The sequence below is a fragment of the Tiliqua scincoides genome, chromosome 3 (assembly GCF_035046505.1).
Source record: "Tiliqua scincoides isolate rTilSci1 chromosome 3, rTilSci1.hap2, whole genome shotgun sequence".
Taxonomy (NCBI): domain Eukaryota; kingdom Metazoa; phylum Chordata; class Lepidosauria; order Squamata; family Scincidae; genus Tiliqua; species Tiliqua scincoides.
In genome coordinates this window covers 17,626,214-17,652,202 of record NC_089823.1, presented here as the reverse complement: position 1 = coordinate 17,652,202, position 25,989 = coordinate 17,626,214, and the positions used below count along the sequence as shown (strand labels likewise).

The following is a 25,989-nucleotide window of genomic DNA, read 5'->3' as shown; positions in this document are numbered from 1 at the left end:
TCTCTGTTTCAAAACTCACCTTTGCCATGAGCCCACAAGGTGGTCTTAGATAAGTTGTTCCTCTTAACCTCAGTTTCCTAGATATTTGGGGGTACAAACTTTATTCACACTAAAGGGCCTGTGCCAGTGCACATATACCTTCTTGTGTGCAGCACTGCTAACCCCGATGTTTGGCAATAATAATCATGTGTCACTGCCGAACTTCCGGGAACACTGGATACAAATACTTACAATTATAGGGCTGTTAAAACAAGATAATCCATTGGAAGTGCTTTGAACACTGGAAACTGCTATATAAATACTAATTTATTATGGCAGTTCTGCAAACATATTTGGGCGTAAACTTGCACAATAAGGGGGACAAATTCCTTGCCCCTGAAGGCAGCAAATTGCTGGATATTCTCTATTTTCAAAAGGGCTCTCCGTGTCAAGCATTACTTTGAGGCTTTGACTCTTTGGAGAGCTTTCAGTCCTCTTGGTGCAGCCAGTGCTTTTTCTGCTTCCCTTTATGGTGTCTACAGTTGGGCTTTTGTATACTGGTAACTGAAAAAAAAAACTGGGGAGGTGATATTTGCTGCCCTGCCTCAGACTGTTGCCCCCAATCCACAGACTCCATTATTATTGTATGAGGCATAGAAACTAGCTTATAAGCCTTGAAATGTGATATGCAACAGTTTTATCACTGTTTCAACGCTACAAGGATAAAAATAGAACCAGGAATGTTGCAGAAACTCCTTAAAGTGAGCCCCAGAGTAGATGTCATGGCTAGCTTTTGAAAAGCTTTTCCAAGTTAGTAATTTTAAAAGGCTGTTCGTCAACAGACTTGTGCCTGGGCAAACAAGTTACAGCTTTGAAGATGAAGCCTTTATACAAGTCTGAACAGTTGACTTCCTCCTGCAGGAGACAGATTTTAATCCTCAACCTTTTTTTAAAAAGCTGGACTTGCCTTTTAAGGAAAGATTCATTTACAGCTGTAGTTCTTGGAAGAGACAAATGTTCAAAACAGATGATTACATGCAAACAAGAATCTGAAAGTCATCTTCTGGCTAAATAAAACCGCCAATAGCTACAGTTACAAACCTGTTAAGGAAAGGATCAGAACTATTTGTGGTCATTGTTCTCAGTTCCTGAGACATTCCAGGAGAAGACACTGGATTCTGAGAGCCACCATCTTGTTCCATGCTGGGGAGTTGACTGCGGAGAGCCAGTTCCTGCCAATCAAGCAACATAAATTCCACACAACAGTCAAAATGCATCATAAGCATTAAAGCAGAGATGAGCTTGCATCCAAATGCTGTATAAAACTAGGGTGTGTCCAATCCCATACTTTTGTCGCACTTTAGCTAGGCACTACTTAAACTTACATTCATCTTTACATTTCTACGTTCTCCTTTTAGAATTACCATATTGGCTATCTTAACAGGAGCTGACTGCATAGAATTGTAGAGGACACCTACACTCTCACCTCAATTCACCCGATACCCTTTTCCAGAGAAAGACAATGGGAAGGGGGACAGAGTGGTCTGTGATGTTGAGGTGGGACTTAAAGCACAGGGTTCCAAGATCATAAAGGGCTTCACAGATGAAGGTAAATGACTAAGAGATGTGCTATTAATCTGAACAAACTCATTGTTAAAAATGGAACTGCTCAATGATATAGCAAAAGCAACAAGATGAGAAATGACATTTTTAGAAATATTGTGCACCTGTAAAATATGGGTGATGGGGAACAAAGTATTCCACACTTACTGGTTGCATTAACTGGGAAATCTCATGAAAGAGACAATGTGGAACCGTGAAGTGTGTGTGTAAGATTTGGAAAGTAGAATTCACAATCTACTCCTGTCAAGCACTTGGGTGTGCATTTAGGCAAGACTATAGTTAAGCCTTAACTGTCCACCTGAAAACTCAAGACATTAGTGGCCTCTCTTAAGAGCATATCAAGGATGGTTACCTAAAACTTGTACTGCTTTTTTCCCCCCACATTCTGGAAAAACCTGTTAGAACCTAAGGCCCAAATCCTAACCAACTTTCTAGCACTGGCATAGCTGTGCCAATGGGACATTTGCCACATCCTGCAGTTGGGTGGCACTCACGGAGGCCTCCCCAAAGTAAGGGAATGTTTGTTCCCTTACCTCAGAGCTGCATTGCCCTTATGTCGGTGCTAGAAAGTGGGTTAGGATTGCGCCCTTATGTTTATAAACCTCATAAAATCAAACACTTATTTGGAAGCTGCAGATTTTAGTCCAAGCATTAATCCATTTCTGCCCAGCCCACAGGTATCCCTGTTACGTATATGCAACTTTGGCAGAAATGGCTTAAACATATATACTAACAAAGATGGTTTATTACTCTTCTATATAATCAGAAGACAATTTTTTAACATTTATACAGTACTTTGAATGTGCAAAGGACTTCACATGTATTACTTCTGATGTTGCCTTTACCACAAACCCGCAAAGGGAGCAAGTTGCTTTATTCCCATGCTGCAGCTGGGAAGATGGGAGTGCCTTGGCTAAGGTCACCTAGTGAGAAGTCACGGCAGAGGCAAGATTCAAAATAGGACAAACCTGATTTGCAGCTCAGTTTTAGCCACTACACTAGCTCTCCGACTGGGTGAAAAAAAAATCAGGCTAAAAACTGTTATGACTATTTCTTTACTTTTTTTAATATGTCAAACTTTTCAAATGACCCTTGGGAAAGTACGACTTAACACTCATCAATAGTACAAAATTCTAATTTTAGATACTGCAAGTGAGCCAAAAACTCTGGCAGCCCCTTGGAGAAGCTACTCTAAAAAATGAGGTTAGCTTCTTGGAACATATCCAGTTGTTGTTCTCCTAGAGCCATTTTTTAAATTAAAAAAATGAAAAACATTTTTTAAAGGGCTAGAAGGGTCTACCATAACTTCACTGCTAGTTTCAAAATAGGCATCCCTAAACTTGGTCAAAAATTAGGCTTCATCTAAACACTTTCAGCACTTGAAATTTCCATTATCACGCATATCAGAGCTCTGACTACTTGTATACACATTTAGAGAAGTTACAAGAATGTGAATTTGCGCGTGTGTCAGGGAAAAATATTTTACAGGATCAAAGCCTTCATGTTTCATGCAAGATCAGCCATTAAGTCACCTAGCACATGGCAATGGAAGCCACTGCAATAACGCAATGTGCCCATGGTTTCTGGTCACCAGCAGCAAATGGCATTGGTGCCACAACTAAAAGAAACAGAAAGCTCAGCCATGTAATTGTTACAACTTTGTTTCTTTGGTTTTACAATACATTAAGGGCTGGAGACAGAAAGATTATTTAGTCCCAATAACACAGGTCAACACACATTTTGCTTCCTTAAATGTTACACCAATTCCTGGGTATATTTGGGGTGCCGATTCAAAAAATGCGTTTTGCCCTATCATGTCTAGTTTTGGAGATATAGCATAGCCTCTTTAGTGAATGGTTCAAGCAGCTTCCTCATGAGGAAGCCTACGCCATGGCTTCCTCATGAGGAAGCTGCCTGAACCATTCACTAAAGAAGCTATACTATATCTCCAAAACTAGACATGATAAGTTTTCCTTCTCTCAGATGAGCTGCCTTCCCAGGCTAACGAGTCCCATCTACCCGGTGGCTGTTTAGTCACCTCTTACGACAAGTACAGCCAAACTGAGGGCCTATTCTTATCCCCCAGCCCCCAGAGGTCACTGCCTCCACTGCCTTGTGGCTACATCCAGTTATGGAAAAGGCTTCAGGAGTCAACCTCGAGGCAAAATCCGAAGCCAGAGTCCCTGAGGTAGTTCATGGCTGAACACAGTCACGTTCTGGCAACTCCTACGACGCTGCTGGAACCAACCATATTGGCTTCTACCTTTCCTTTGGACCATTTCAGCAACATGGAGAGGGGAGATTTGCTGTATAGGTAACAGTCTATCCTCCATATCTACTGTACCCAGGCTTCGTGCACTGGTGAGGACACTGTGCCAGAACCACCATTCAGAGCGCAATACCATAGTCTTCCGAGACTGAAGGATGCCAACAAGAAGACGTGATAGGGCAAAATGGATGACATTTTTGGAATCGGCACCCCAAATTCATATCAAACCACCATAAAGTTTGGGAAAAACTTTTCTGACCCTCAATTTTGTAGGCCTGTGTAAGTGGACATTCCCCTGGAAACACAAAGAGCATGGTCAGCAGATGAAAACAATTACCAAAGACTCAGAAAGACTGGGCTGTTAACAAATAGAAGCCCTCCTTCAAGCACTGGCTCAACCACAGAAGAAGGTTATGGATAACAGACCCAATCCAGGGGGTGAGATATGCAGCTGGACTGCTTGCCCCAGGACTATACAAAAACATCCTGCTTAAAGAATTCCCTGCCCATGTGCCTAAGTTTGGAAAACCTAGTTCAGTCCTTTCAACCAGTGGTACTTCACAGTATTGCAGGCAGCACCTTGCTCCACTGCTATGGGGCTCAGTCCTGCACCAGAACTCCACGGAAGGATGATGATCTTGCTTACACCCACATGAAAGGGACATTTCCCATGGAGTAACTGCAAGTTTGGAAGCAAATCTCACATGGTTTTCCTTATCTGTGAAATTTTTTGCCACACAACATCCAAGAACTTTCAGTCCATGTGGGGTCACTGTCTTCCACTTGTTTTATGCTTTATAGGGCAACTATCTCCACTCCCTTGCTTGTGGTGAGTATGTAAGACAGTTGCAGAAGTGGCTTCTGCTAGATCTTTTGCTCTATGAATGTGGTGGGATCCAGGGAGAGTGGAGAGGGAGAGGGAAGCCCTCCTTTGGGACAGCAAATTGAGCCCCTCTTGTCAGTGCTTTAATCCTCTTTCCACTGGAGGGAGAAGGGAGGGAAGTGCCTTATGTGCTGCCATTTATATTAACCTATGCATGCCTACTCAAAACTCTAGCAAGTGTTCAATGGAACTTACTCCCAGGGACATGTATATGATTTTAGCCCCAAGTTGCAGGGAAGGAACCTCATAATTTTTCCTCACAAACAATGCCTTCTATAAATGCAGGTTTCCTTCCATTAGTGCATATACAGGCCATCTTCCAAAAATATGGCTTAAGACACAGGAGGGTCATCCATCAGAGCTCTTTGAAATGGCATGAACTTTGGGTTCACTTATGCTTGTTGCTTCCTGCTATAGCCTACTACTTCCTGTTCGGTCTTTGCTTTATGAGAACAAAGCATTAAAGCTTCATCCAAAATGGCTCCACCTGACCACCACCACCGCATCAGAGAAAAGGCAACTTTCAGCTCCTTATCCCAACATAAAATGAAAGGGGAAGAGAGGCAGGGAAAACCATAGACATGGCTGCCTCATTGCTTCTTGCCTCAAGGACTGCCTCAGGGCAGACAAAGGGGAATGAAGCAAGCTGTGAACAAGGACAGCACTAGGTGCCATTGACACCGAGTTCAAAGGGACTTACTCCTAGGAAAGTATGCATAAGATGGCAGTCCAAGCAGAGAGGCCACAGTGCGGCATCTTTCCCAGGCATACAGAAGTGCCTCTCTATGACACCGTCAAATGCACAATCTCACACAGGCCTATTCGGAAGTCCCACTGTGGTTAATGAGGCTTACTCTCATGAAAATGTCTTTAGGTGTGGTCACACACAGCTGTTTGGAACCAAGATCTCTTTGTTTGCTTTTCTGAGTGTGGGTGTAAAGTGCAGCTGCCAAGGGTGACTGTCCCCACGTGCCTGCTTTGGGGCATGATCCTATCTCCACAGAAACCTCAAGTTGGGGCTGGCAGTATATTCCCACACAAGTTGGTCAGCCCTTGGGGCACATTGGCACAGAAAACAGCCAGCATATGAGTCCTGCTGCCACTAGCAGGAGCAGAATGTTTACTGTCCTCAGAAGGGCAAATGTGCAGGGTGAAGCTCCCATCCCTTGAGGCAGGCAAGTAATACAGGCAGACACAGGATGTCTGTTAAAGGATGATTGGTAGAGCTGGAGTTGGGACTTGTGTGGCTTTTGCCACAAAGAAACCCCCAGAAGGGAGCAAACATGTGGTTGCAATCCCATGTGGGTTGAAACTCATGGATGGATTTTCCCCACAAACAACTGCGAGTTTGCAGTGGGTTTTATTTTTGAGATACGTACAGTGAGCTGTTCAGTGCCTCCCCAAGCTTTAGTGAGGTTTTTAAAACCTTCAGTGACATGGTTCAGCACAGATTATCATAAACCCAAAATGTGATAAGGATCCCCACATTGTGTTCCTATCACCTCATTTTCAGAACCAGGATGCAAAAACATTTACTTCTCTACTAAAATACAAAGAAGTTTTGATTGGCCAATACACAAATTCAGACCAAGTGGGCTTTGTCCCATCAATTCAAATATCAGATAATATCCACCAGCTCTCCATCTGGTTTTTCTTGCCAAATGGGAAGAAAGAGACTATTCCTTTGCAATCATGATCTCTCAGCTGTGACCTCTGTACTACAGTCAACAAGTTTACGAAGAAGCAGAACAGTTGAACTTCCTGCTCTGCTTCTTTGTAAACTCCTTGACTGCATCTCTAAAGACATTTACAACCTATTTTGTTAAAGCAACCATAAGTTTGATGAAATATTATGAGATCACAGAAGGCAGCTTTACCATAAGGAACTGCTTTATTTTAAGACTATTTCTGATGTGAAAGATTGTCATGCTCAAAGGAACTTTAATCCTATTTTATAGCTTACAGAATGAGCGCCAATTCCGTAAATAAGCCCAGATCATGCTGGAGAGTATCATGGCCATGTATCCATTTTTGCAATTTTACTTTATTCCAATATAGAAAATATTTTACCATCACCAACACAAAGACCATGTATAAGAAACTTCCAGCTTTGGCAATATAATTACCAAATATGAATGGAATCTACTTTAAGCAGAACCATAGAAGACTCATAGTTTCCACAGACTTTGAATATTTATTTTAGATTCAAGCCAAAATAAATCTGATAGACCATTGGCTCTAATTATTTTTAGATGCTTTCTAAGCTTTGACACACTCTGGCCCACACATCCTGAAAATGATCAAACAGGTGTTGCATTTCCTATGGGTATCAGAATTTGTTGCATTTGAACATTAGCAGAGGGGACTGTGCAAAAACTCTGAAGCTGAAACAAAGATTAATGATTAAAAGAAATAGGGAAACCCTGGGCAGATAGATTCTGGAAATCGGTTAAAGAAAGGTGACCAGGGTTAAGAAATTGGTGCTCATTAAAGAAGCTGTGCTTTCAACCCAACTTAATTTTGATGTATATAAAAAAACCATACTTTTCCACTCAATGACTAGCAAACAATTATTTTGATTCTCATTTAAAAGGTCTAATACAAAGAGATCCACAGACCATTACAGTCAACTGGGACCAGAAAGATTCAAGTTCAAATTCCAAGATTGGTCCTTGGCCACGCTCTCTCTTCCCCATCTATTCTGACAATATAAGAAAAGCCCTGCTGGATCAGGCCAAAGGCCCATCTAGTCCAGCTTCCTGTATCTCACTGTGGCCCACCAGATGCTTCCAGGAGCACACAATAAAGTAACTTCATCCTGTTGCCATCACTCCCTTGCATTTGGCATTCTGAGGTAGCCTAATTCTAAAACCAGTAAGTTGCACAATCCTATCACACTTTGTCACCTGTGATGAACCTAGAAATCTGTCCAATCCCCTTTTAAAGCTATCTAGGCCAATGCCATCACCACATCCTGTGGCAAGGAGTTCCACAGACTAATTACAAGTTAGGTTAATAAATATTTTGTTTGTTCTAACTCTCCCACCACTCAGTTTTAGTGTTGTTCCCTGGTGCTGGTGTTATGTTATACAGGTGGCCTATTTATGCTAAAACTTGCTCATGCCAATGGTGCACTTACATGATCTACTTTTATTGTAAATTGTGATTTTTCTCTTTTCACAGAAGAGAAGCTACCAGCTTGTCTGTGGCTGTGGCTCCACTGCTCAGGCAAATTATCCACTTGTGCACTTTAGTATAAGTCAGTCACTTTTAGGTCTCCAGAACTGATCTTCTCTGCATCAGCCTCTCAGGTGATGGAAAATGTTGCCTCTCAGGTAACATCAGCCTCTCAGATAAAACGCTGATGCTAAAAAATCAAAAATCTTGCTTCATAAGATTGTCAAATGGGTAAGACAACTAAAAACAACTCTTAGGGCACAGTCCTAACCAATTTTCCAGCACTGACCTAGCTGCAATGCAGCGCCAAGGTAAGAGAACAAACATGCCCTTACCTTGAGGAGGCCCCCTTGATTGCCTCCCCATTGCAGGATGCAGTGTACGCCCCATTGGCACAGCTATGTCAGTGCTGAAAAGTTGGTTAGGATTGCGCCCTTAATCTCATAAAAACACAACATATTCTGTAACATACTTAAGAGTACAAGATGCTGGTCATATTGATCATTGTCTAAAGACAGATCAGTATGCTCAAGTTAACTGATTTCAACTGAACCTCATAGTTAAGCTTTTAAGCTCACTGATTTCAAGGAGGCTCAGGTGTGCTTTTCTCCTACTTTTACCGTGCCACAGCAGAACCACACATCTTTTACATTTTAACTAGGTTTCTGTTCTCAGTAAACCTCAGTTCACAATCAAACTACTCAAACAAGCAGGCTGCAGTAATGTCTACGCCAGCTCTCAAAGTATACATCCTTTTCTCCATCTAGAAGCGTCTCATACAGGACTCCTTTTCTCTCCAAAAGAAGAGTCTTGTTGACTTTTTCCTAGGGTTGCTTTGAAGTGCTTCCTGCATCATGTGGTGTTTTGGGGTTCCATAGAGGACCCTTTCACAATTAATTATACCAAGCTATCCCTTCATCAGTTCTGAGCAGTCTAAAACTGCAGACAACTCCAAATGAGTTGTATGAGTTTTGAGGTCTGGCAGAGATGTGAACCACACTGGGAGAAGGAACATCACACATGCACACTCGCTTTAAAACATTGCCAGGAATCAGAAAATGTCTGCCTTGCACCAAAGCCCTAAGTGAACTTGGTGTCTCACTATTCAGAGAAGCACTTGTCAGAAGTGTGAATATACAGGCAGAAATAGAACCAAACTTCAAGTATGCATTTCAGTTACCAAGTTAGTTCCAATTCCAGGGTTTCGGCAATACATGTAAATCTGGACTTAGCCTGCTGGACTCTCAGTCAAACCCACTCAAAACTGCAGCGTTTTCACTAAGAGACTGCTAGGAACAAGCCCAAACATTCTTAAGCATGAAAGTCTACTGTACCACATCCCATATTTCCAGCAATCAGTTGCAAATATGCAATTACCTCATCTGCTTCAACCAACCACCTACACATTATAAAGTATCTACGACTTGAGGCAAAACATGTTTTACACACACACACACACACACACACACACACACACACGAGAGAGAGAGAGAGAGAGAGAGAGAGAGACAGAGAGACAGACAGACAGAGAGACAGACAGACCTTCCTATGGCCAAGACAAGCAACTAGCAGTGTACCTGTAGGCATGTCTACTCAGAAACAAGTTCGAATGAGTTCATCGGGACTTATTCCCAGGTAAGTAACGTACCAGTAGCCCAGGTACACATTTCAAACGTCTAAAACTTAAAATCACAGCATTAAAAGGACAGGCCATAACCACAACTGCTCTTTTAAAGAGCTGAACTACACAGTCTGACGAAGTATGCAATAGGATCCTTGCTGGACTATACCACTTTGAACTGCAGCTAGGAAGACTGAATTTTTAAATGTGCCTCCCGGTTAAGATATTGCAATCCATCATATCAGGGAGAAATGTCCTAGTAAAGCCTCCTGCTACATAAAAGAACATTTAATTTAATGTGATCCTTCATTTAGACTGAAAAGGTGTAGTCCAGAGTCAAAAGAACTCTGATTTTGCAGAATTGTGCAGCAGTCCTGGGCCCAGTTCTCAGATTTCTTTCTATAATGCAGCTGCACACAGAAAGATTCACAAATACACTCCCCATGAAGCACCTGTAAGGACAATAACATAGGACCTTCCCAAGCAAGCCACTAAAGCTACTGCAGATGGGTGGGGAAAAAATCTTGTGGTTGCCTTCTCCCCACTCTTGGCATGAACTGCCTTTTTGAGAATTTAATCAAGCAGGATCAGGCCTTGACCAAAAAGTAGCACCAGCTGGAAGTTATGGAAAGGAGACAGAAGCCCTTACTTCTATTAGGCTTTGGGAACCATCTATTCCCACTTCAATAATGGTCTAGTTTTGGCACAGAAAAACATATGCAAGGCTTAAAGAGAAGTCAATGAAATATTTTATGAAGAACTAGAAATCAATTGAGTTTCTGCATGAGAGAGAGAGAATAATGAATTAATGAGCTGTGGATTTGAAAATTAGATTGAAATTAATAGAGAACATTAAGCTGAAATGGAATACCTATGAGAAGATAAGGGGGCTGTTGGAAGTATAATATATAAATGAATAAAAATTTAGATTAAGATATAAAGCTGTAATTAGAACATTCAACTTCAACTGTGCTACAGTATTAGAGGTATTCTTTGTATTTTTTTCTCTTTTTACTGTGTTTCTATTTTCCTTTATTATAAATAAATGAAATTTAAAAAGAAAAACATATGCAAGGTCATCCTGGTTACTAATCATTCAAGCCATGAAAAATTGATTCTGGTCTCTCCCCCCAAACCCAAACTGGGTGACAAAACTTCCATTCGTTTTCTAGATGTCTACTTGGTCCGCAATCTGGGTATTCCTAATGAGCTAAGCTTCAACTCTTTGCTTGGTGGCCAAATTCATCTCCAAGAATTTGGTTCCCCTAGCCTGGACACCAAAGAACACTCCAGGATCTTCAGACAGCTAATCAGCAGGCTTTGGACCACTATAATTTTGTCTCCCCCCCCCCCCAACTCCATTTTCCTCACTTGCATCCTGTGTGTAGTACAATCTTGCAGTCTTCCCCTTTCCCCGTTTCATCTCCTCACCAGATCCTCTACCTTTTTACTAACAAAAGTCAGGACCCCCAGAGAGAGATGGTAGAGGATCCCTTTTGATGGCTAGTCCCTCTTCCTCCAAGTCTGGCCTTGTTGAGCAAAGCATCAAGGTCCAGAAGTTCTAGTATGATTTCTGCCAGCCATAAACCCCCATTTTGGGACATTGAGGTTTCATGGAAACACAGCTGAACGGTCAACAGCAAACTCCTCAACCAGGTTAGCAAACTTGCCTAGCCAATCCTCTGCTGACCCAAACTCCTTATTCTTACTCCCCTCCTATAGCAGCTGACTTGCCACAATTTTGCCCCCAGATTCCAATCATTCCCTTTCACAGCAAATTTTTTTTCCTGTCTTTTTGTTCATCATAGAGCCTGAAACCACTTTGAAACTCCATACTTTCCTGAGAGAAATGCTACTTTGCAGTGTCTCCCTTCCTAGTGTTCTCTTATTCTCACCCCCATTATGAGCCTTGTGACACCAATTAGCTAAAACAATAAAGTATTACTGGCTCGATATTGCTATTTATTGCTATTTACCCTTCCGCCTTTACTCCCATTAACCCTTTCAATAACTTATGTATGCATTTACATTAGTGTTAGACTCCAACTCCCATTTTCTTCATTGCAGGTTAGGAGGTAGGTGCTTCATGGCCAACAGTTAAAGCCTTAACATGCCCAGTTTTGGAGAACACAAGCATGTGTCACATGTCTCAGAGCACCCATGATAACAAGATCAGTAGCTGAAAGACAACATTTTATTTCTGCATATTAAATTCTAGGCATTAATATGGGAGGGGAAATGAATCACTGATTTTATTACACACAGTGAGGATAAGCACCATCAGAACATGTCCTTACAGAGGTGCTGGGGGGAAGAATCCACAGCTGCTCCCATTCAGTGTTTTATAGGATCAGTGTTGAATCATTTAATTCACCGGGTGCAGAGGCAGGATAGCTTACTTACCTAAGCATCCAATGGACACCAGTCTGTTCAACCGGTTTTCTGTTTAAAGCCTTTGAGATGGTCAATTCTGCAATCTCCATAGGCAGTTAATTTTGTTAAAGTTTTTTCTTATGCTTAACATAAAAAAGTCTTTTCAGTTTTAAACTGTTGCCTGTTATATCTTGTCCTGTTTCCTCACTGAACTGTTCACTGAATTCAGTAAAAAATTGTTGTTGTCCACCCTCTTCCTTTCTGATGTTCTTATAAATCTCTGAGAACTGCCAGACATACATTTCCTTAAATTATACTAGGCTACACAGACTTTGTTCCTCTACAGTTTGCTTGCTGAAAACCCATCATCACTGCAACTCTCATCTGAACAGTTTCCAGCATTTTCTTCAACTGTTTAAAGCTTGTCATTTGAGCACCAACTACTATATTATTTCCCAACTCTTGAAAATGATAACAAGTTAAGGAGTTAGAAGCAGCATGGGAGAGGTAGGCAAAAGGACTGGACCAAATTTATCTCCTGACACATGCAAATGGAACAAAAATTGTAAAGATCAATTCAAATGAAGTCATTTGTAAAAGTCCAATTACTCTTTTGAGTTATAGACTACATACATTACACAAAGCATTACATAGAAGGACAAATTTAAGGACTATTTTGTCCAACTATCAAACTACAGTCGGCCTACAGTGCAACATAGTCGCAACATCATATGCGAGCTTAGACTTTGAATGCAACAAATATGTATTGCCTCTTTAAGAACTAAACGCACTGTAGGAGATATGCAAGAACTGAAGGAACAGCAGCTTCCTTCTCTCATTTCAGACTCACTCCAGGGTATAAACAGAGTAACTGTAATTACAGAAATGCCTGTACCATTTACACTGCTTTTTTAACTTTTAGGGGAGGGGGGGTTGACCAAGCACGTCTACTTGAATTTGCATGAGTCTGTCATGCATAAGACTGTACTTGGGCCCGATCCCCAACTATAAAATTGCTCTCCTATGACTTGCTCCAACATTACATCACTAACATACAGATGATTTGTATGTACTTAGCCTCTTCACACCAGTGTGCACTTGTTTACCCCACTGGGTGATGGAGAAACCTAAACATTAACATTGTGTCATAGGAACGAGACTTATTGAGTAGAAGAAATCATGCCATAAAGTTCTTGTGGCAACTAGTATAAATGAGTAGGCTTATGTACTGCATAGTTCATGTTACTAGAAGCCCCAATTCAGCATACAAGTACCACACATACTTTTGGGGGCAGCTTGAAGAAAATGAGGCTATGAAATTCTAAATGCATTCTTCAAGAAGCATATCATCTAAGTAGTGAAACAACTGAAGTACTGATAGTGGTTTTGGGTCCATATGAAAGACCGGATCCACACCCACATTTGGAGGACAATGACAAAATGGAACAAAAGCAGCAGGAGCTGAAAGGCCTCACACTGGTAAGTAAGCAGAGCTTGGAGCCATAGCCAGAAGATGGGAGATTTTATAACGCTCCCTGAAGAAAGGTGCACAAGTGAGGGTGGATGTGGCACACAGGGCTGAAGAGCAGATAAGATGCCAAGGCAAACATTGACTTAGATATACTGGACACAGTATAACAAGCTATTTGAAATGCATCTTTAAGCACAGAAGTTTGAACAGCTACAAGTATTTTATCTCTGGCCAAGAAGGAGCCTTGCATCCTACTGAAATCAATGACATTTTGCTTCCTAATTTCTCTTGCAGCACCAAAAATAGACACAAATATGATGTTCGGGATGCAATAGAAAGATTTTGTACCGGGAGAACTCAGCAAATAAAATATTCCTTTCCAAATCAGGGTGTACTCATTTCAGGCTAGGAAGCAAATTTCAACCTCAGGTGAGTTTAGCTAGTAATGCTCCAATGTTCTTTTGCCTTTGCCTGTAACATGCAGCTCATTTTAAGAACCTATTGTGAAGCTTCACATATTCAAGAGCAGTGCCAAACACTGACCAGGTCGAACACACACATGAGGCTCTGCAAATTTAAGTGTCTTGAAGACACAAGGCACCCTGATGTCAACTTAGCACGCATTACTAATTTCTTCTCTGCACTGCAGCAAACTCACTCAGCTGGATAACCAATCACTAGAGATGGGAGAAAATGGTTTTATTTTTTTTTACAGATTTCAGTGTTTTCCAAAGTAGACGTGCAGAAAGTGGTGTTAAGTGTTTTTATTCAAATTTTACATTATAATTATAAATTATAATTGCTTTAAAAGTGCTTTAACAGTGGGCCTTCGTTGTCCGCAGGGGTTCCATTCCCAGAACCCCCATGGACACCAAACTCAGCAGATTAGGGCACAAAACCTCCCTGAATGCAACCAGAGGGTGTTCTGAGGATTGGGGAGTCTGCTTGCCCTGATCCTCAGAATGCCTTCTAAAGAGGCATTTTAGCACAATTTCTGGTTTCTCAGAGAAACTGGAAGTGACTTTTTATGCCCGTAAGGCATTCTGAGGCCCAGGAAAGCCCTGCCAGATTTTGGGGTGCTTTTTGTTTGTTTGTGTACAAAAATAAGAACAAAAAGTAGTGCTATGTGTTTTTATTTTGTTATTACCATTTTCTCCCACCACTACCAATCACAGATGCTTTTGTTGGTGGGCCTCCATCAGTGCAAAAAGTTGCTCTATCAGTGGTTCTTAACTTTTTGAGATCACAGACCCCTTTGAAAATCTGATGAAAGATATGGATTCCCTTCCCAAGAAATGTATAGCACATACACATAGTTTTCACCCAGTTCATGAACCCCCTGAAGTTTGTCCATGAACCCCATGTCAAGAATCCCTGCCCTAGATGATATCTAAATTCCTCTATACAGTTCTACCTTGCTTGAATGCAACATGTGAATTTCAATGGAAAATGAGATCAAATTTGGAGGTATTTGAAAGAGGCATTAGATTAGGCTAAACCCTGGCATTAGATTGATAAGAATTCCCTAATAAAAAGCAAGTATGTGATATGACATCCCAGTGTTAAGAGATGTTTCAGTGGGACAGCTTTTTCCATGATTCCTAGTTAACTAGGAAAAAAGAAAGGATTAACCTTGGTCCCAAGACAAGATGAATTCAGAGTAATGTGCTCTTCAAAGTCCATCGTGAGAACACTAAATGCAGCCTAATTTGATAAGACTGCATTCACAGAGCAAATCACAGACAAGGGTACTGAGAACCTCTTAGGTAAGACAGCTCAAAATCAACATCTCTATAGAAACTCTGATTTTCATAATTTCAAAGACACACAGAAAAAATACATATTTAGACCAACTTTCCACAGCTACCAAATGAAGTTATTCTAAGCTCAATTTCTGCTACTTCAGTTTTTCTTACTAGATCAAATTATCAGCATGGAAGAAATGAAAGATAATATTCCAACACAAATGGTTGAGTGTTCTCTTTTCACTTGTGCAGAGCCTGTTGAAAATAATTTCTTCTCTTCAAAGGCAGAGTTGTAGAGCACTGGCCATACACTGATGAGAGTGAAGAGGATGGAGAAACAGCTCTATCACATTCAGACAGCCAAAGCGAGGGGTACACCAAGCTGGGATTTCATGACAATGCATGCAAGATCATGAACCGCAAACGAGTGTGATACAGCAGACAATGCTGAACTTGGGCTAGGGAGATCAGACTCTGACTTGGCTACAAAGAAAACCGGATACTTTTGGACAAGTCACCAGTTTTCAGCCTAACCCAAGATGGCCAAGAAGATATTAAAAAAATAAAGTAAGCCCAAAGATGCCACTCTGAGCTCCTTGGAAAAAGGCAGAAACAGGAATGTGACTGGTTGAACAAAGTTTGCAATATGCAATGTCTGCATGACAAAATGTTCCTCCTATAGCCTATAATGCGTTGTTGCACCCAAAGCTTCATAGCCAAATTTTGCAATAAACTAAGCCTTGATACTACCAAGGAAAGGATTTAGGCTTATATCAAACTGACAGTGGACAACCACTTAATACCCTTTTACCAATACAGCTAAACCCCTGGACATCCTCCCTGCTGCACAGGATTTTGTTGTGAAAGGTCAGATGCTTAATGAAGTGTAACAAACTAATTTGCAGAGAAAAATCTGAAAAAGCCATTTGTACTGGAGTAGCTAATTAGCTTGACATTAAGTACACCTGACCTGATTCCAGTTTTAAGACTATAACTGGACAGGTCAACAAGGAACTATAATGCTAGATAAGATTTAAAACCATAGCTGAAAGAATGCAGGCATTGGCTATATGGAAAAAGCACGGAGATAGTTTAGCTCTTGATGCCCTGGAATACTGATATTTGTCTTCCTGAGCAACTGTAATATTTTGGGGGTCAGGAGGTTATGTGTGCTTAAGAAAAACCTTGAAAGTCATAGGTCCTCCTCTTCAGTATATCACCGATACCTGGAAATCACTGCATCATGTTTGAGAACACAGAAATCAAGAAAGATGATACCTTTTATCAAATCAATTAGGAAATGTTTGAGATATTCAGAGCTCTTCTTTAGGCATGCTGGTTCATAAAAGGCAGGTAGATTGGTACAGCCCAAGCACCTTGTGAGCACCTGCTCTAACTTAATACCTCAAAAAATGTTTCTCAATTTTTTGAAACATTTGTTAAGAGCCTACCTGACGTTTTGGAGAATTTGCTGTGCTGGGATTGATATTCCGCAATGCCTAAGAGCAAAAGAAATAAGATGGATAAACATTACTTTTTTCGCTGTGCAGGGCTAGGATGGGTAGGCTGATTTGACACAAACATACCACCCTCTTAGCATTCCGAAGAGGCAAGTTGCCGCGACAGTCAAAGAGGTGCAGGAGTTAAGAGCCAACAAAAGCTGCTGCATAAATGGAACAAGATGCTTAGGAGTGCTTACAATGCAGATGAACACAGGGTCATTTAACAGAGAGGGAACAAAGAGGAAGCAACATCAAGGGTAGCAAAACATTGCCTGACCTGAAGTTAGTCAACTTCTTGAGAAGTTACCAAAGAAGAAATCCCGAATTAGAAGCCTTATCTAAAAGCATGCTGGTACAGCAGCGTATGAGTTCGGTTGATAATTAATAGCAAAGCAGTTACAGGAGAAGCTCAGACATTTCAGCTGAAGAAGCCCTTATTTTTATTTTGTCTAGAGAGAGACAAACATCTTACAAGGTTTTATTAAGGCAAGACACACCCCACAACAGTGACCACACCAAATACTTATCCCTACAAAAGTGCCTTCAAAATGGCAGGTAGAGTGAGAATTAGACTCCAGAACAAGGGCAGAAAAGCCAAGAGGGGATGAAGAAACAAGCCTGAAGAAGGGATCTCCAAGACCAAGAGAATATTTTATGATGCAGGATCCATCACCCAAAGAGGAAGGGAAAAGAACTCTCTCAAAGAGGAGGTTAGGGTGTTTGCGATGCGCCATAGCATTCACAAAAAAGTGATGATGCCGGGCGTTAGAGACAAGGAGCTAATCAATATATTAGCAAAAGATCTAGGATAGGAAGCACCAACGTAGAGCAATAGTTCTAGAAAGGAAGGCTTATTGTCTTTCAAGTTCATGCCTCCAAGGTTACAGCAAAGCAAAAGCAGCAAGTCAATCTACATTTGAGCCACTATAGGAACAATTATTAATGTTTTTATCAAAACTAGTTAAAATGGAGTGAAAGTTAATCCAGTTTGCTTTTAAGAAAGATATGTTACTGAAGATCATTTATAACACCATAACATGGCCTACCATGGATGAGTTTTTCCTATTTTGAAATTCGCACAGAAATTCGCTCAAAGTGAGATGTGCGTGTAAGCACACTAAGCACATTTACATGCACTCTATTAAAATCCACCACCATCACACCAGCCACAGGTTTTACAAAATACTATGGTGACAAAACTCCACAAATGTGTAGGAGAAAGCAAAAAAACAACACCTATATATTGCTATTAAAACAGATGCTGTCAAACGCAAGTCCAAGAAATCCAAATGAATAGGCTGATGGAGTTTAAAAATCAAGAATTCTTCTGAATAAATCTGGGTTCTCTCAAATCCAAAATTATCACACGCCACCACATGATGTGGTGATGGCCACTGGCCTAGAAGACGTTTTAAAAGGATTAGACAAATTCATGGATGACAGGTCTAACAAAGGCTATAACCCAGGATAGCCAAGTGGAACCTCCATGTACAGAGGCAGTGCACCTTGGAATATCAGATGTTAGGGACAAGCAGGGTGAGAAGGGCATCGTCTTCATGCTTTGCTTGGAGCATTCCGACACATTTTGTTGACTGCCACCAGAAAAGAAATGTTGGAACTGAAGGAACTTTGGTTTGATTCAGCAAGGCAGTTCCTATGTTCTTATGGAAAGTAACTGTTCTGAGATTATATAGACACCACTTGGGAAATATTTAACTACAAAAGGAGAGAGAGACTCAAACACACCAAGATCAGATCCATTTTACAGGCTCTTTCAAGTTTGCAATGGAAGAGTCACTGTGACAATTTGTCCATGCAGGGAATTAATAACTTGGCAAACCAGCTTAGAATCCCATGGACTTGGCAGGCTGTTGTCATCCACGTGGCAAAATTTAAAATTTTGCTGAGGGAGGGAGGGAGCGAGTGCCAGGAATGAGCCCCTTTGTGCCATCGGTTTTAGGGGGGAAAGCCCCAAATATATCATGCCAGAAGTATGCTGAAGAGGTTATGGACTCCAAGGTATACACAAATGCTAATCTTGCTTGTTTGCTTCTATCCTACATGGCTGGCCAATTTGTTTGGGGGGAGAAGGGAGATTTTGGAATGGTGAAATCCGAATCTTTACTTTCAATAAGGAACTTCTTTCTCCTCCAAACAGCTGATGCTTGCTGGAACTACAAGTGGATGAGCACAGACCAAAGCATGCACACACAACAGACTATGAGAGTGGAAGCACATTTCTAACCTGCGGCCTCACCTGCCGAAGCAGTTCTTGGTGCTTCAGACGCAACCTCTCTTTTTCCATCTGCAGCTGTTGAAGCCTCATCTGCTGCTGCTGACTGGAGTTGCTGCCTCCCAAAACTCCGCTGGGTGGACTTTGGGGGGCAAGTGGAGGTGGCTGCTTCACTGGAGCACTTTGGCTGATTCTCTGGCTCATAGCTGCAGAGGCAACAAACATGGTAGGCATTTTAGAAGCAACCTAAGCTCAACATAATGCATTCCCAAATACAGGCGTGTGCTGCTTAACAGCCTTCCATTTAACAATGGACCGCATTTATGACAGTGGTCAAAGCACAACAAAGAGGCTCTTAATGCGAAGAAGAGAAAATCAGTCTCCAGTAGTCTGTGCAGCCACCTAGTTTCTGTTTACACGAAGACACTAGACTGGGCTGAATGTTCACTTAACAACCTAATCACATAACAACAAGGAATGGAAAATGTATCTCATCGTTAAGCACACCCGTAGATTTAAAGTCAATAAACAAAAAGTACAATGCCATGCCCAAGAATGTGCAAAATATTGTATCTTTGTTTCCAAGCTGCCTAGTGGATAAATTTTTTTGATGAAAAGACAGGATATAAATGCTTAAATAAAAATGTAGCGGCAATTGTTAAAGCAGCTTTAATTCAAATGATTGCAATTACTACAGAACATCCAATGAATAGCATGTTTGAGGGAGAGCTGTATTTGCCTGTCAATCAGGCTATTTAGATTCTGACAGTTGGGCACAGCAAAAATCTCTGGTTTATTTTTAAATGGTTTCTAGTCCTCATGGCGGCAGAGCTGATGAGGTGACCCGACAAGGTGAATATTTCCAGGAAGCATCCACATTTTTCAAGCAGACTCTGAGCAGCACTTGTGCCAACCTCTTCCCTACTTTTTCTCTTATACCTCCTTCCAATATTTTATAAATTTTATAAGTACCCTTGTTGCTAGAACAGTGTTTCTCAAACTGTGGGTCGTGAGCCAATTTCAGGTGGGTTCCCCATTCATTTCAATATTTTGTTTTTAATATATTAGACTTTATGCTACCATGGTATGTGACTGCATTTGGGGAAATGTTACAGACTTTTAACAAGCTTCTATGTATATTCTTTTAACAATGATAGTCAATGGGACTTACTCCTGGTGAGTAGGTGTCTGAGTAGGATTGCAGCCTAGGATTGTTAAAAATGTTCCTGCTTGATGATGTCACTTCCAGTCATGACATCATTTTCAGGGTCCTGACAGATTCTCATTCTAAAAAGTGGGTCCCGGTGCTAACTGTGTGAGAATGACTGTGCTAGAACTTTAGACATACAGAAAAATGCAAATGCTTTTTTAATACAATTTGTTCAAGTGCAGAACTTAAATTTTCTTCCTTTTACTAGGGCAATTTGGGTCCGTGGCTTCTGAAGTAGGAGGTGCTGACCCTTCAACTTTGTTACAGATGGATGATCTGTCCTTCTATAAACAAATGTTCAAAAATACCCCATGATAAAAGGATAGCAATTATGAAAGTAATAGAAGCAGTTCCACAAACATGGTGAAGACTCACTATGGGCATGCACTGAATGCTGCATCTCCCATATTGAAAGAACACAGAATAGCATTGTCTGTCTCCAAGTCTGAATACATAGTTGTGTGTATGACTTGAACAGTCATTCCCACAAATACCATGGATGCAGGCCATTTGAAAAAGTAGCTGTCAGCATCTTAGAGCAGTAACTTAATTCAGCAGCGCCCAAAGTTGCGATCGCAGTCCTCCGAAAATGCGGTCTTTGTCTGGACCGCAGCTTTTTGTTCCACTCCCATGCACTTGTCCTGGTAGATCTGAGCACCGGGATGCTCTGGAACATCTGTTGCTATGCGTCCCAGAAGCCTGCACAACAGGATGTCGGGCAGAGGCGACTGCCTGGAGCATCCTGTGCCCAGGTCTACCAGAAGAACAAGCTGTGCGGGAGCAGAACAGAAAAGTCTACTCACTGGGTTGACAGATCTACCTGAATGCCAGATCTGGCCCCCAGGCCTGGGTTCACACAGCCCTGCTCTATTTCCTAAGAAGCAGTTACAGGGGTGAAGGAAGACGAAATATAGGACAGGTGAGACAGGGGGAATCATCACTCCTGCTCAATGAGCAAGTATTGCAGAGGAAAACAAGGATGATATCAAGAGTTACACAAGTTTCATTCATTTCAACCAGAAATGCACACATGTCCTATTGTGACTAACAAACAGCATCTGAGTCCTTTGCGGATGACACCAAAAGAACATTTTATAAAAGCAGAGAAACATTGCACAGAGTTATCATGAGGTTGTTCTATCACAGGGAATACCTGTTGTGGGCTACTGTGAATTTCATTCTCTTTGCTTCCTGAATTGTATAGTTACGGATATAGGCCCTTACAGACAAAGTTTTAGTTTAGTTTCACCTTCCATTCTGTTTGTTGGCAGTTAGTTACGTTCAGAGAGAAACTAGGAGGAGCTGTAGCTCCAAATCAGGGGTGCTCAGACCTCGGCTTGGGGGCCATTCGTGTCCCTCACGGACCCCCAATCCTGCCCATGGGGAGCCCCTAGTCTCCAATGAGCTTCTGGCCCTCCGGAGACTCGCTGGAGCCCACACTGGCCCAATGAAACTACTCTCAGTGCAAAGGCCGACTCTGACCCCTCACACAAGCTGCGGGCTCCACTGCTGCTTACTGTTTCATGTCTGTGCAGCAGAAGCAGCAGCAAAGGAAAGGCCGGCCCTGCTTTGTGCAAGGTCTTTTACAGGCCTTGAACTATAACAAGACCTTCATTCATTCATATAAGTTGTATCTCTAATATATTCATTTATGTAAGTTCATTCAAAATTTATATGTAAATTATTTTTTTTCTGGTCCTCAAAACGGTGTCAAAGAGCTGGTGTGGCCCTCCTGCCCAAAAGTTTGGATATCCCTGCTCTAAATAAAGGGTTCAGTCCTTTTACACTCCACACTTGTACAATCAACATCGGTGTAGAAACAGATAAGCCAAAGGCAACCCTAAATCACACAGAGAGCCAATGGGTTATTAACACCATGTATGCACATGGTGTCATGGTAGGGTTGTCAACTCTCCAGGACTGGCCAGAAGCCTCTAGGAATTGACATCAATCTCCAGGAGATTACTGAAAGCAATCTTGGAGATTTTGTAAAAGCCTTCCTGGTTCAAAAAAAATCTCTAGTGAAAGCTACAGTCAGACTTGGCAATCTAAAGGTATAGTAGCATGACAGTTTGCTTTGTAGTACTTCTAACTCTGGTTAAATGACCATAATGTTCAGTCAGTCAAGGTCTCTGAACAGCAGAGCTCCAGTTCGTATGATGAAGTATCCATGTTATGGCTGTTTTGAACCCAAGCCATAGGAGACTACTCCAATATGCACTAATTGTTCCTTCTGTATCAGTGATGTAAAAACAGGAAACCAGATAAACAGATACAGATGCTTCTGCACTCCAAGCTGCTTCTAGGGTAACCAGAAAGCTTAAATACCATTTTCACTGTTAAGAGGTTTATTGTTTTGCCCATTTTCTCCCATTTTGTGTTAACTGAGCAATCTGGATAAAATTGCTGTGTGCAATAACCCAAGTTAACTTAACCCAAGATCTAGGTGAGAGCAATAAATAAACTCAAATAAAAACTACCTTGAGGTTAAAAAAAAGTCCAGCCTAAGAGAACTGAACTAGGAGGGTAAGAACCTAGGAAGGGCCAGTTCCCAACCAGACAGGGCAATTTAGCATAGTCATTGGCCTGTAGGAGGTGATAAGAGCCCCATTAGGCTAATCCAAGCAACCCATTCAGGGGCCTGCAGAATGGATTAAGCCCATCAGCAGCCTTTTGTCTTCCTGAGCTTTTGTAATCTCACCTGGGAAGATCAGCCCCCCTTTCAATCAGCAAGGAAGGAGGGAGGAGGAGCTAGCTAGGGATATAAAGCTAGCAGTGCCCTGGGAACCAAGTGCCAGGTAAGGCACCCCTTCCCATCTGGGCAAGTTCAGCAGCAGGGCGAGGAAGCCAGGGCCCCAGACACCGCCCTTCTCTTCCCTTGAGAAGAGGGCAGCAAACCAGTGTAGGGTTTTTTTAATTACCCCTAAATAAAAACAATTAAAAAAGCTATGCAGTCAGACAGCCAGCAGCAGGGTGGGGGCTATCCAGTGTTCTGCATCGAGTGTAACATGTATGACTGTATGCCTCCGGGGAATGTCATGGGTGTGTCCTCGGTGCAAGGAGCTCCAAGGTCTCAGGGAACGTGTCCGCTCCCTTGAAGCCTTGGTGGCTGACCTGAAGAATCAGAGGCAAGCAGAGAAGGACCATGGGGAGACTTCCGGGGACGATCAGGCTTCGTCCCACCCTCAGGCGCGCAGCTCCTCAGCTGCCCAGGTGGGAAGTCTCAGGGCTGGAGGACGTCATCCTGGAGAGGAGGGGAAACAATCCCCTAGGGGGGACCCCTTCTCCAGGGGACAGGCCCATATCCGAACGCACTCAGGATACTCCTTGGCGGGAGGGGGGTCGGGGGTTTCTTGTAGTGGGGGATTCGATTATTAGAAACAGAGAGGGGGGTTTGCAATGGATGTGAGGACGGCATGGCGACTTGCCTGCCTGGTGCGAAGGTTGCGGACAGCACTTCTCGTCTAGACAGGCTAGTAGACAGTGCTGGGGAGGAGGTAGCGGTTGTGGAGCATGTCAGCACCAACAACATGGGCAAGTGTAGCCAGGAGGTCCTGGAGGCCAAATTTAGACTTTTAGGTAGGAAGCTGAAAGCCAGGACCTCAAAGGTAGCGTTCTATGAATTGCTACCTGTTCCACGCGCAGGGCCAGCTAGGCAGGCGGAGGTCAGGGGTCTCAATGCATGGATGAGACGGTGGTGTAGGGAGGAGGGGTTTAGATTCGTTAGGCACTGGGGAACGTTTTGGGAAAGCGGGGCCTGTACAAGAGGGACGGGCTTCACTTGAACCAGAATGGAACCAGACTGCTGGTGCATAACATTAAAAAGGTGGCAGAGCAGCTTTTAAACTGATCCCTGGGGGAAGGCCGACAGGAGCTGAGGGGCATCTGGTTCGGGACTCCTCATCCCTATGGGACAAGGATGGGGAGGTTAGAGAACAAGACAAAGGCAGAGTAGGAGAAGAAATTGGGAATGGTAGCATGATGGGATGTGATAGACGGTTTGGCACAATGAGAGGATGCGGAGGCAAAAGAGCGAATAAGCAGCCCATCCTGGGGCATTCCATGTATAAATGCTTTTATGCAAATGCCCGAAGTCTCTGAGCAAAGATGGGGGAACTGGAATGTTTGGTAACAAGAGAAAACATTGACATAGTGGGCATAACGGAAACCTGGTGGAATGCGGAGAAACAGTGGGATACCGCAATCCCGGGCTATAAACTCTACAGGAGGGACAGGGAGGGGCGTGTTGGAGGTGGGGTGGCCGTTTATGTTAAGGAAGGGATAGAATCTAGCAAAGTAGACAATGAAGGTGGGTCCAACTCCACCATAGAATCTCTGCGGGTTACATTACCAGGCCTCAGGAACGATGTAACACTGGGGGCATGCTATCGTCCTCCAGACCAGAAATCAGAAGGGGACCTTGAAATGAGGAAACAGATCAGGGAGGTGACAAGGAGGGACAGGGCTGTAATCATGGGGGACTTCAATTATCCTCATATTGACTGGGTCAAATTTGTGTTCTAGTCACAAAAAGGAGACCAGATTCTTTGACATGCTAAATGACTGTGCCTTAGAGCAGCTAGTCATGGAGCCCACCAGAGGACAGGTGACTCTGGATTTAATATTGTGCAGTACTCAGGACCTGGTTAGAGATGTCAATGTTACGGAGCCGTTGGGGAACAGTGATCATGCTGCGATCCGTTTCGACATGCATGTCGGGGGAAGAAAAAATGTCAGGGGCAAATCTCTCACAAAAACCCTTGACTTCCGAGTGAACTTCCCTCAAATGAGGAGGCTGGTTAGAAGGAGGTTGAAAGGAAAGGTAAAAAGAGTTCAGTCTCTCCAGAGTGCATGGAGTCTGCTTATAACAACAGTAATAGAGGCCCAGCAGAGGTGTATACCACAAAGGAAGAAGGGCTCCACTAAATCCAGGAGGGTGCCCGCATGGCTAACCAGCCAAGTTAGAGAGGCTGTGAAGGGCAAGGAAGCTTCCTTCTGTAAATGGAAGTCTTGCCCTAATGAGGAGAATAAAAAGGAACATAAACTGTGGCAAAAGAAATGTAAGAAGGTGATACGGGAGGCCAAGAGAAACTATGAGGAATGCATGGCCAGCAGCATTAAGGGGAATAATAAAAGCTTCTTCAAATAAGTTAGAAGCAGGAAACACGCCAGAGAAGCGGCTGGCCCTCTGGATGGTGAGGGAGAGAAAGGGGAAATAAAAGGAGACTTAGAGATGGCAGAGAAATTGAATGAGTTCTTTGCATTTGTCTTCACGGCAGAAGACTTCGGGAAAATACCGCTGCCCGAACGGCCCCTCCTGACCAAGGAATTAAGTCAGATAGAGGTTAAAAGAGAAGATGTTTCAGACCTCATTAATAAATTAAAGATCAGTAAGTCACCGGGCCCTGATGGCATCCACCCAAGAGTTATTAAGGAATTGAAGAATGAAGTTGCTGTTCTCTTGACTAAAATATGCAACTTGTCTCTCAAAACGGCCATGGTGCCAGAGGATTGGAGGATAGCAAATGTCACGCCGATCTTTAAAAAGGGAAAGAGGGGGGACCCAGGAAACTATAGGCCGATCAACCTAACATCTATACTGGGTAAGGTGGTGGAATGCCTCATCAAAGATAGAATCTCAAAACGCATAGACGAACAGATTCTCCCTTGCTGAGGGAGAATCAGCATGGCTTCTGTAAGGGTAAGTCTTGCCTCACAAACCTTATAGAATTCTTTGAAAAGGTCAACAGGCATGTGGATGCAGGAGAACCCATAGACATTATATATCTGGACTTTCAGAAGGCATTGAAAAGGCCCCAAAAACTCCACAGTCAGGGAATTAGAGGGCAGATAATCTCATGGATTGAGAACTGGTTGAACACCAGGAAACAAAGAGTGGGTGT

General features: G+C 42.5%; 1 protein-coding gene across 8 annotated transcripts in view; it reads right to left on the bottom strand.

Moving 5' to 3' along the window:
- Positions 1 to 25,989, bottom strand: part of YAP1 (Yes1 associated transcriptional regulator) — a 134,043-nt gene that overhangs the window by 8,851 nt on the left and 99,203 nt on the right. For 2 of the 8 annotated variants that reach the window (XM_066619955.1, XM_066619951.1), the window contains 3 exons: positions 18,889 to 19,082; positions 16,593 to 16,640; positions 1,081 to 1,211 (listed from right to left, as the gene is read on the bottom strand). In XM_066619955.1, coding sequence (XP_066476052.1) covers positions 1,081 to 1,211; positions 16,593 to 16,640; positions 18,889 to 19,082 — 373 coding nt within the window. The remainder of the gene's footprint in view (positions 1 to 1,080; positions 1,212 to 16,592; positions 16,641 to 18,888; positions 19,083 to 25,989) is intronic. The other 6 variants (XM_066619956.1, XM_066619952.1, XM_066619957.1 and 3 more) reach the window with 3 other exon arrangements.